The sequence below is a fragment of the Octopus bimaculoides genome, chromosome 2 (genome assembly GCF_001194135.2).
Source record: "Octopus bimaculoides isolate UCB-OBI-ISO-001 chromosome 2, ASM119413v2, whole genome shotgun sequence".
In the NCBI taxonomy this organism is placed as follows: Eukaryota; Metazoa; Mollusca; class Cephalopoda; order Octopoda; family Octopodidae; genus Octopus; species Octopus bimaculoides.
The window spans coordinates 150869429-150882432 of NC_068982.1; the positions used below are offsets into that span (position 1 = coordinate 150869429).

Genomic DNA, 13004 nt, shown 5'->3' on the forward strand with positions numbered 1-13004 from the left:
ACAGGTTACATGGTTGGGAGTAAAAATTGGTCAGTATAGTTTACATAGTTGTTGTTGAAGTTGAAAGTTTGAAACATAGGTGACAGGTACTATTTTCAAGAAGTTTTTCCTCAAATTTGACCTGATTGTAATTGAGGTAGCTGATAAAATATCTGGATAAGCTATAGTGAAGAAGCTATAAAAAATATTTTATGGTGAGTTTTTAAATTTAGTTGAGTTTCATTAATTTAATATTATGTGTGATTTTTTCCATAATCCTCTTTCATTTGACCAAGATCTTTTAAATTTTGTTGCATTTCTGATGTCTAAGGATGGATGTTTATGTCTATGACACTTTTTTCAAATTTAATTCTGGAGAACTGGAAGGGCATATTTACCTTGTCTTGTCTTATCCATTTTGCTCCGTCTAAATTTGTCTTTTATATGCTCAAAGAGAACAGTGATAATTTTCTGAAATAGTGTTCTGAATATGTTATAGGTTTTACTGCATTTAGAGAAGGTCTTTATTTTGCTGATATAGTTTTGGCAAGGTAGTAAGTATTTGTAAAGAATATATTTTCTTCAAAGTCAAAAATGCAGTAAATATTACTCGTTGTGTCCCACCTACTCTTACTGGAAAGTGGAAAAGCAGGCTTTCAGAAACAGCTGTTTGAATTTCCCTGTTTTTGTTAAGGGTTTCCCCTGCTTTTTATAATTTTTTTTTCATGCATTGCAAAACAATGAAGGGAAGCCATTTTAAAAGAAGAATTTTAAAAATCCATGTCTTTTAAATGTTGGTATCTCTATCCTCTCTCTCTCTCTCTCTTATACACACACAACACACACACTCATCATGGCTTTGAAACAGCAACAACCACAAAAACGATATTTTCTTTTTTGTAATTTTCTGTCATTTTATCTTATTCTACATTCTGAAACATTAACCCTTTTGTTACTGTATTTATTTTGAGATGCTCTATATTTCTTTCAATTACTTTAAATATGACAAAGAATTTAGTAAAATAACTTAGTTATCATTCAGCTAGTGTTAGGAACATAAATTGTGACTAAGGTTTAGTGGAAGATTTTAATTCAAAACTTATGAAAACAAAACATTTGTACTCAGAGCCAGAGCTGGTTTCAGCCAGGTTGGTAATGTAAGGGTTAAAAGAAAAAAAAATTTACCCTACTCTTCCCCGCTTCATTGTACTTTTCATAATGAAGAGAAAGTGAAACACTGCAAGTGGATGTGCAAAATATGAAACCTGAATTTTGAAAAAGTGTACCCATAAAACAACATTTTCAGTCATTTATTTATACTTTCTTTGCTAACTCATCAAATTCAGTTATTTGAAATAGATGTGTTTTGAGATTTAAATTTGATAATTTTCTAAGATTTTCATTCTTGTGTATAAGGGGCCCACCGAACTTGAAGTGCCATCGAACTTTTAATACAGAGAATGAAGTTGTTAGTGATAGGAAGGGCACCAAGCTATAAAAATATCAAAAAAGAAACATTGATATGACATGGCTCTACAAAACATTGCACATGCATTCTATCTAGGAGGATAGTAAATCTGAATAAGAACTGATACAGGGTAGAAGGGACTGTTTAGTTCTCCTGGATAAGAGAACCTTCTCTAGTGCTGGGGTAATGATAAAATGCTACTGGCTGACATTCTAAGACATGCACAACAACAAAAACAGTTAGCTGTGTGTGCTAGATGATGTGGACTGTAATGAATGACAAGACTCATCAAACACATGCTAGAAGAGAAAAATGAACATAATGTGACAATTACGATAACATAGATATGTAAATGTTTAAGAGTTTGTGAAACCACAAGTACACACACACACACACACACACACACACACACACACACACACACACACAGAGGAGCTTTATGCACTTGATTATGATAAAGTATCATCAGAAACCAACTTGGGCAATGAGATACAGGCTTCAAAGATCAAGTTCATAAGCACTCCTTGTCAATCTCACTCACAAGAAATGCATTGAACAATTGACTAGCATGTTGATACCTCATAACAGACAATACTGTTGTTCCCAAGTGCATGAAATATCATGTGATCATGTGGCCAACCAGACTATCAGATGTTACATATTGCTGACTCCAATGTAGTTTGCATTGAATGCCTTTGAATGATGCCACCCTGCTAGCAGGCCAATGTTCCCCAATAATTGAAAGAGATGATGGGAGCAACATGAAATGAAGTGTTTTGTGCTGCCTGGGAATTGAACCCACGATCTAGCGAATGTGAGTGCAACAATCTTAACACAAGGCCATGCACCTTCACACATGAAACATATAAACTAAAAATAAAATATGTGCAATAATATATAAATATTTGTGGGTATGTGTCTATGTGTTCCCACAAGTATGTTTATATGCGTGAGTCTGTGTGTATTATGTGTTCATGCCTCTACAAGTGTGTGTGATATATACATATATACCATCATCATTTAATGTCCACCGTTCCTTGCTGGTCAGACAGAATCTCTGTGACCAGATGCTCTTCCTGTCACCAACCTCACTTATTTCCAAGCAAAATAGTATTTCTCCATAGCTAGACAATTTTTCACAGAAAACTGGAAATGAACAGCGTTGTTTGTATGACAGTGATGCTCATTTATAACAATTGTGACATTTAGACAAAGGTACACACAAAGAAATACACATGCATACACACACACACATGCACATGTACACAATGGGCTTCTTTCAATTTCTGTCTACCAAATCTACTCATAGGGCTAGGTTGGCCTGGACTATAGTAGAAGACACTTGCCCAACCTGTCACACAGTGGGATTGAACTCAAGACTACATGGTTGGAAAGCACGTATCTTAACCACACAACCACATCTCTGCCTGGAGCCATGCCTTTGCCAATTATTCTGAACTATGCCTGGTCTACAAAGACATCATCATCATCATCATCATCATCATTATTAACGTCCACATTCCATGCTAGTCTGGGTTGGATGGTTTGACAGGATCTGCTGGGTCCAAGGACAGCAACATCCTCTAACGTCTCCTTTAGTATGGTTTCTACAGCAGGACATCCTTTCTAATGCCAACTACTTTTGTACTGGCTTCATTTTTTGTGGCATCAGCACTAGTGAGGTCACCATGCAGCTTGCAAGATTAAAATCCTCTTTGACCACACCACACACACACACACACATATACTCCAGTTACTTACTGAGCAGCTGTTCTCAGAGTCCTTTCAGCATCAAGAAGGTTTTCTTGCAGCTCTGCTTTTTCACTATTATTTTGTTTTATTCTATTCTTCACTTCATATAATGATTGTTCTTTAGTCTTTAGAGTATCTTGGCACTTGGATAAAGTCTAAAAATACAGGCCGTAACAGACAATTTAGACATCAGAAAAGAATGAGAAAAGTAATTTATCAAAGATTTTAGCTTCATCACAAAACACTTAGATAACCCCTAGCATGTTTTTTGGGAGCACAGCATTTCCTCTTCTGAGAGTGACATGATACTTGGACGAACAATATCTTTCATATTATTTTTTAATAACATCTATTTTGCCTTCCAGAGATTGGCAAACCTATTCATCTATGACATGCACAAAAGATGTTCTTTTGCTTATGGATATATTGTCATTTCTGATGTTGATACTGTCCTTGTAGATTATGTTAACGTCTTTGTTTCAGTAAGTTACTTTTGTTATGGCTGCTACTACATCCACACTCAAGTAATCCAACATCACATTCACTCAGCCATCCTGCCTCTATCTTGTTGGAATGAAGAACCATTGATGAAATGAATTTCTTCAGTGTCTTCTGCCATCTATATAACAAACAACCCACAACAGCAAGAGATGTGCATTTAATATTAGTCAATGCACTTTCACCATTGGTTCCTCTCCATGATAACATCAGAAGATTCATTAAATCTAATATTGCATCATGCTTGATCATCATTAATTTAGGAAATGTATTTCTTTTGCAAAATTCTACCAATAATATAATGCTCTGTTGCTTTATTTTTATGGTTCAAAAGACTAGTTAGTAGTATATTTGGACCTCTGAAAACTGTCAAAAGCTATCAACAGAGAAAAGTTTGCATTCTGGGAAATGACTTCCAAGTCAAAATTATAAAAAAGAATGATACTTAGCAAGGGTTTTTATAATTGTCCTTGACTTGCTACTACAGAGTAGAACTGTTTAAATGCAAGTTTCAGAAAGAAGTATTTTAGTTCTATTACTGATTGAATGATTCCAAAAAATATAAAGTTTATATGCTTTCCCCCTATTCTAATTGGCGTCTCTGTTTAAAAACATTTCTATCTTCTGCCATTTCACACAGAGGATAGCAAAACCTGTGACAAAAAGGAAACTGGACTTCTGAGATTGTGAAGTTTAGGTCATCAATGAACATAACTTTGATTTTTATTCCCACTTTTCAGATATAGTTTCAAAACTTGTCTATTGCCTTTAAGCAGCCAAAGGGCTATCACTTAAAATTACAGTAATTTCAGCAAATCTAATACAGGAAGTTTTACAGCAAGCAATCTACTCAAAAGCTTTCTCTTGATAGTGTATCAATCTTCTTGCAGAGATATATCTATAACATAATCCATAACAATTATGCAAGTGTGTCACCTTGAAGTATTTATGAAGAAGACACCTCAAATTTGTTATACTGCCTGAAGGAAATTCAAACATCACTATTGGTACATAGTCATAATAGCATTAATGCATGAATTTGGCACTTCATAGAAATTAACTTGTCTTAAATCAATCCTGTTTACACAGTCAGATGTTATAGAATTGCCCACAAGGGTTATCACAAGGTTACATTTTTGATGATACTAGATTTCAGCCACACTAGCTGCTGATTATCTTGGTTATCTGTCCTACCTAATATGATTCTGATCAACAATGTATTAAACCTTAACAATACATACTTCAGTAACTTCTGATAATATATTTCCTTTCTGGACAACTTTGTTATTCTGTTCCTGAAGCTGTGATGATATTTCTGTCAGCTGAGCAGATTGCTCTTTCAGCAGTTGATCATTCCGCTGTTCTCGAAGCATAGAAGATTTTAGTTCAAATACAAGTTTCTCAAATGTCTCCACTGATATTTGCTGCTGTTGCTAAACACAAACAACGAGAAACAAAAATGAAATTCGTCAAAATTAAGCCATACAACAGTGATTTCAATATAACAGAAATAAATAAATACTGAAGAGGTTGCAAGATGCAATGGAAATTTTAGAGAAAATAAATAATGAGTGCAATGAGTGGAAATGAACCGGTGAGTGTGTTAAGTAATAGAGAACTAAAAGAGAAAAACTCTCCCCAGACAATAAAATAATAAATAACATTCATATAAATAGCATTGCATATTAAAAAAAACAAAAATTAATAACAGTTTATTCATATAAGGGACTTTTTTGAATGGAGAAATCAATAACTACTCATGTTATTCAAAAACAAAAACCTGTTTTTCCATTTCTCATTTTCTTTTTAAGATGTTTTAAGACTACCATAAAAACCCATGTAATTTGTGCACCTGTGTAATTTACGCAGGTGATTTTCAGGATAAAATTTGTTAAAAAAAAGCTTCTACTCATGTAAATTCGCACCCAAAAGTTTCAGAATTGCCGATATAGCCAGGAGAAAAAGGCTTTGAATTTAGTTGTATTTAGCATAATTTCACTTACTTATGATTAGATTTTATTAAATTTTCAATGAATAAAAATAATTTCTGTTTAACAGGTATCACATTGAAAGCTATTAAATTACAAAATATTTGTGTTGTTTATAATAAACTTTATTTAACATTTCTTGCCCACAAGAGATTATGTCCGATCTTTAGCACACTGCTGTGTGTCTTCTCAAATCATGATCACAGGAAAAGTTGTTGATAAGAATTACTAACAAAAACAAAGCAGGTGTTGCAAATTAAGTTTAATTACCAATAAACATCAGCTTGGATGACACTTTACTCAACTGACAGAAGAAGGTGACTGATCAAACTGATTATGTAAACAGAATTCTTTTCCACCTATTCTTGTCGGAACCTTTGACACAGAGTATCGAAATTTTAATCCCTTTCACACTTATAAAATTTTAAGCAAACTTAAAAATTTGTCATTACCATTATTGTCTGCCCATTCACAGTCGCCAGCCACAAAGAGAAGGTCCCAAGCATTTGGATCACACTCCTTCACTTTCACACCCACATTTTTATGGTACATATTACAAGACAGGCACAACTGATGTCCAGTCTGGGAGGCCTGCAGATAGATATCAATCTGCAGGACAGTTTGGGCATACTGTTCTTTCACTAACTTAAAAAAAGTAACCATTCCCCACAAAAATTAAAAAAACTCAGGTATCTTTTCTTTTTGTTTAACACAGAGTCAGTTGCTACAAGGCAAATGGTAAATATAATTGACTGAATTAATTCCAAAATATTACTGGAACTTGTGTTATTGATTCTGGATTGAGGAAAGATCTAGTCAATTCTGGTGAGATTTGAACATGGGGTAGAGATAGATGAAACTAAATATTCTGTGGTATTAAGTCTGACACTTTTATCTTGGTTTAGTATCCCTGTTTCTGATTTTCTTTTTTACTAGACACGAATAATTTTTGTAGGGAGGGAGGAATAGTCCATTTCACTCAATCAAAATATATTACAAGTTAATGAAGGAGCCTTTACACGATCACCCAACCTGCTAGAAATAACAGCTATATCTCTACTCTCTTATATAAAAAAGGGTACACTGGATAATGTAGCTTACATACAAAATGACAGGATAGTTATAATATATATTTTATGCACAACACAGTGTGAATCAGAAGTATTGAAATAAATTTAAATAATAGAAAACCGTTAGCTGAATGTAAATATATTTCTTCTATGCAGAGAAAAGGAGTCTCCTGATAGATTGTTTCATGATTTGTTGATTACATCTCAGAGAAGATTACTTAATCTCCTGTCCCAGCAAATAGAATAAGTGTCAACTGCTATATATAACAGTAAGCTACTAATCTACCATCATGGTGGGTAGCTTAATTTGCATATTTCTGTTTTAACTTGCTTATCATTAAGTAAACAATATATACTCTATACACAACAAAATGTGAATCAAAATACTTAAATAAATTTAAATATTAAAGCCATTAACTGTGACTAAACAACTACATAAAAATGTAAACATTCATATGTTGTGCATAAATTGTCTGTTGTTTACTTAAAGTCATTTAAAGCACAAAATATGCAAACTAGGATGGTCATAATTGAAAATAGATTTGCTTTATCATTGAAGTTAAAGAGACACCACAACTACACAGCACTAAGCATATTCATGAGCATCTATGACATACTAATAAAGAAAATTAAAACCAACCAGCAAAAACATTGAAGGACGTTGGCGTAAGTTATACATGAACTTGTTTTTAAAACTGCATGATTTTTGCCATGCATGCTCAAATTACAGACTAGCCTCACCTGTAAGCATGCTTATAGAGAACAAGCAAAATCAATATCAAATAATTCAGCAGAATAATTCACTCCAAGGTCTGTGTATTTGAATTTGGTACATAAAACACATGTATAAAATGGAGTAAAGCATGGGAAATTCCATATCACCAGAAATGAATAAATTAGTAGTCAATAATTAGTGCAGTTAAGTGAAAGATACATTGTAGTTGGTAATTTAACTTGATATACAATTGAAATGAGAAAAGATATCTTAAGAGTACCCTTTCATGCAGTTGCTTTAGCTGTTCTTGTAGATGGAAAATAGTTGATTTATCAAGTTCAAACTGTTCTTTTTCTTGTGCAGATTTATCTTGCTTCTGCTTCAACTGTTGTAATTGTGTTGTCATTTCCTGAACATGTCTATTTAAATCAGAAGTGTAGTTTTGTAGAGATTGTATCATATCCTTGAAAGAAACAAAGAAACAAATACTGAGATGAATATTATATTACACAACCATTATATAAATATAATTAACCAGGACTGGAGAAAAAAATTCAGGTGTAGAAGCAAGGCCTGGAATCAAAGGGCTTTAGAGTTGATTTGGCAAAAACTAAAATCTTAGTAAGTAGGAATCAGACAAATCACAAATTCCTTCAAGTAGATGGCCCTGCTTGATATGTAGAAAAGGCATAGGTGCAAATTCCATAATGTGACCCAGTGCAAGCTATGGACAGGTAAGAAGTGCAACAGTATCAGTGGAAGGTTAACAGGGAAAATAGTCTTTGTGTGTGGTAGATGTACAGGTGTAATAAACACTAGAAATGTACAGAAAATAGATTCCATCAATTGTCAGGGAGGGATACCTAAAAGTAGTTGATAGTTTTCACTATACAGGTGACCAAGTTAGAAGCAGAGGTGAATGCTCCCAGAGTGTAGCTGCTAGAATAAGAATAGGCTGAGCAAAGCTCAGAGAGCTTCTATCTTTGTTGGTAACAAAAGGGAATCTCTCTCAGAGTGAAAGGTAGATTGTATGAGGCTTGTGTGTGAACAGCCATGCTTCACAGCAGTGAAACATGGGTTGTGACAGTAGAGGACATGCGAAGGCTTGAAAGAAATGAAGCTACTAGGCTTCGCCTGATGTGCAATGTCAGTGTGCATGTACGACAGACTGTAAGAGTCTTGAGAGAAAAATTGGGCATAAGAGACATCGAGTATGGTGTGCAAGAGAAATGGCTGTGCCGGTATGATCAAGGGATGCATGCAGATGAGGATAGCTGTGTAAAGAAGTGCTGATCTCTAACTGTAGAGGGAACCTGTGGAAGAGGTAGACCCAGGAAGACATGGGACAAGGTAGTGAAGCATGATCTTCAAATGTTGGGTCTCATGGATGCAATGACAAAGTGATCAAGACCTTTTGTGATTTTTCTGTGCTTGAGACGACTCGTCAAGCCAAGTGTGGCTAGTATTGGTGACACCTAAAAGCACCTGTGCTGATGACATGTGGAAACAGGAGTGCTGGTGACATGTAAAAGCACCTGTGCCGGTGACACATAAAAGGTAACCACTATATTCTTGGAGTGGTTAACATTAAGAAGGGCATTCAACCAGAGACACTGAACCAAAATCAGACTGGAACCTGATACAGCTCTGGTTCAGCAGTTCCAGTCAAACCATCTAACCCATGCCAGCATGGAAAGCAGATGCTAAATGATGATGATGATGACGATGATGAATCATAAAACAATTGGGACAATCACAGGGATTGTATCACTCTCTTTATATCATAATCTCCGTTCACCTAAGTTATGATTCATATAACCCGCAGAAGAGCAAACAATAACAAAACATGATAATAAAATTACTAAACACAGATACAAATAAAAAAATAAGAAACATCTATATGATAGGACATCTTATTAGAAAGAATCAAATTCTTCTCAGATTGCACCTACAATCTTAAAAAAGGATACATTAGATGATATAGTCCAAGACAAACCATGCCAGCATGGAAAGCAGACATTAAATGATGATGATGATGTTGATAATGATGACACATTATGCTTAAATCAAAAACATGAAAAAAATAACCAAGATGAAATGGTCATGACAGGAATGCTGTTGATCAACATGTTGATCAATGGGGGTGGCCAATCTGGAGTAAAACTAAACTACAAAACCAATAATCAACAACCATAACTTTCTACTTAGAACAATAACACAAAGGAAATGTTTGTCCTCTACCATTTTCTAAAGTATCATGTAACATTTTCAGATTCAATCTAAAAGGTAGCCAATTTAGAAACTAACCAAAAACTATAAATAATCTCACCAGCTAAACACCTACACTCTCAATGTGTTTGTCTACTGTCCATTACAGACTTTAATGCAACATATGCCTTATCCAGCATCTATTTTTACTATCCTACTCCTTACTGACAATAAACAATGACCTTTCTAAAGAGTAGATGAATGGCTCAATATTAGAGAAGCATACAACAGACTATAACTGATAAGCTGTAGGAGGCTTTATAGTTTCATTCTGGTAATGCTATAGAAGACTTTTGCATTACTCAAAGCTTTAGGATATGCAAACTAGGCAGAAAAGTGGTAAAAACGTGATAAAAGGTAATTCAGTATCAGGTTAATGAACTCAGAAACAACCAAGAATTTAAATGATCATTCTTTTGATGTAACTCTATTTAAAACTCATTTGGGTTAAACAATGACAACAGCAATAGAAGTAGTAATCAACAATAATCTTTCCATAATTGGTTGTTTATTCCATAAATAAACATCTGATAGGAACTAGAACAAACGACCAACTGATTTAGTTAAAGCAATACATTACATGAATACATGCATACAGTATTGCTTTATTCTCTTACTGGCTTCAATGAATAAACTGTGGCTATGCTGGAGCATTACTTTCTAAGGTATAAGTTATAGGATTACATCAATCATATTGCTTAGTTGTCAGCTGGTATTTATTTCATTGACCTCAGAAGGGTGAAAAGCAAAATGGACCTAGGTAAGATTCAAACTCAAAAGCTAAAGGGATGTGGGTTGATAATAAATATTACCAAATATTTTGTTTGATGTTCTGCTAATTCTGCTGGCCATGCACTATAACAGAGGAAAACAGAATTGCATTTTGCTTTTAGATTACATACTTACTTTCTGGTATAGTAGAGTATTGGTGGTAGCTTGTGGTCTAATTCTTAGCTGTGTCTGCAAGCCACAAGCTAGTCTAGAGATTAGAGAGTCTCTACTAGTTAAGCCATTTGATGAGATCATATAATTGGTATTCTGAAAATTCTGTACAAGAATATTGGCAATTTGGCTCAAGGTCCCACGAGCACAAACAAGGAATGATTTGGTATCTAATTGAGATACTGGAATAGAAAACAAAAACGAAAAAAGTAGAACAAGAAAATCTTTTATATAATTGTCTTTACAGAGGTATGGTGTCTTCTTGCCTCAGATACCAAACACTAGATAGGTACTTAGTGATGAGCTCTTATGCTACTTGTGTCAGTCTACCAGGACAAGACATTCTTAAACATCAACTTCAAGGTAATCTCTTACAGTAAGATCAGTATTTAGAAGGACAAACAGATGTAAAGTTTGTTTAGAACAACATACCTGTGTACAGTTAGTTAAGGACAGTAAATGACAGAATGACTAGAGCCTTAGACATAATGTGTTCTGATATTTATTCTGAGACCCAAGAAGACATAGAATGATGTATTGAAATCTTATCTCAAGATGCTGAGCCATACAGAGATGACAAAGGACTAAGGTGATTTGCATTTTGCAGTGCTCCAGAAAACCTGTCCATTACAGCCAAAAGATAGTATCCTTAAATCAATCTATTATGCCTTTATACATGGGGCACCACCCCTACTTTCTTTCGCTCTGACATATTAAGCATTTCCCCACAATTCTTATCACCTAACATCCATCACTCCCTCTTCTATGGCACTACTTGGCTGCTGTAGTCACCAATGAGCCAAACTGGCACATATTACACTCCTCCCTTCTGGTTACCTCTTCCTCCTCCCCTCTCCCTCCTCCCCTCTCCCTCCTGGAACCACTTCCATTCACCATTATCATCCCTACCTACCCTATTTCTACCAATCACATCTTTGCTATGCCTTCAGCCACCAGTGTCAGTGGCATGAAAAAAAAAACTATCCAGTACACTCTGTAAAGTGGCTGGTGCTAGGAAAGACATTCAGCCATAGAAACTGTATCAAAGATGACACTAGAGCTCAACATGGCCTTGCATTTTGCCAGACTCTGACAAACCATCCAACACATGCCAATATGGAAAATGATAATGATGATGATCCCTTTATATTTATATGTTAAATTCTGCTATGAGATGATAAACTTTCATCTCACAATTTTTGATAAAATAATGACTGGTAATACACCACCAGTTAATTCAATTCATTATTCTTCCATCCTATAAATTTGCAAGAAACCAGTATTTTCTTGTGATACTCACAAGCCACATCTATACTATAACGGAGAAAGTTGCTTATTAATTAGATTTGTAACAATTACTAAAAGTACTAAAAGAAAGCAATTATTAAAGGATTGACCAACTGGAAATATTTTTATAATTTCATCATCATCATCATCATCATCATCTGAGAAATTTCCTATAATTTTGATTTCTCAAGTTTACTGAATTTTAAAAATTCCAATTTCTTGCAAATTTAAATATTTACTTTATCCAATTCACCACAAATTTAAATATTCACTGCAGAGTATCTCATTTTCATTTGCAAGGTCTCTTACTTTCTCTTTTAAGTTTTAATTTGCTATTAATGTATATGTAATGTAAAAACATTATTTATTGAATGAAAATTTTAAAAAATATCTGTATAATTTTTGAATGTGGGATAGCTGTAAGAAGAGCCTAGAAAGTTGGGTAATTACTATTTGAAGACGAGGACAAAAAGAAAAAGTTACCGACAAGTACTCAAAACTTGCACCTTATTCACAGTTTCCAAACACAACTTCAACAGGAACACCACACACACCAATACACACTCGCACACACACATAAGATACATATACACACAAATGAAAAGCAATGAATAAATGTGTGTGTGTGTGTGTGTGTGTGTGCATGTGCTATTCACTGAAAAAGCTTCGTGCTGCATCACTTTTGTGAAGTTTTGTCAGTGAACAGGTTGCGGTTTCAAAGTGACGAAAATATTTTGACACAAATGAAGTTTTAATGTTGGAGTGAAACTAACGGTATTTGTGTGTTCTTGAATGTTCTTGAATGGTTTACAAACATCTCCCACACTGCAATTGTTTTTGTTTCAGCACATGATCTCAGATCAAGTCACTTGCTATGCGAATACATCTCTGTAATCTTTTTAAATCACTGTGGATAAATGCCAGTAATGACCTTCTCAGACTCTCCAATATTTTAATTTCTTAACAGAAACAATCAGGGGCAGGGAGTGGGGTTGCAAAAAATTCATACATGTAAGAGTGACAAAGAAATGAGGAGG

The 13004-nt window shown here is 34.4% G+C and overlaps 1 protein-coding gene across 8 annotated transcripts in view; it reads right to left on the minus strand.

Moving 5' to 3' along the window:
* Nucleotides 1-13004, minus strand: part of LOC106874333 (coiled-coil domain-containing protein 171) — a 187288-nt gene that overhangs the window by 29244 nt on the left and 145040 nt on the right. For all 8 annotated transcript variants that reach the window (XM_014922033.2, XM_014922031.2, XM_014922027.2 and 5 more), the window contains 4 exons: nt 10645-10862; nt 7751-7933; nt 4939-5130; nt 3209-3354 (listed from right to left, as the gene is read on the minus strand). In XM_014922033.2, the coding sequence (XP_014777519.1) occupies nt 3209-3354; nt 4939-5130; nt 7751-7933; nt 10645-10862 (739 nt within the window). The remainder of the gene's footprint in view (nt 1-3208; nt 3355-4938; nt 5131-7750; nt 7934-10644; nt 10863-13004) is intronic.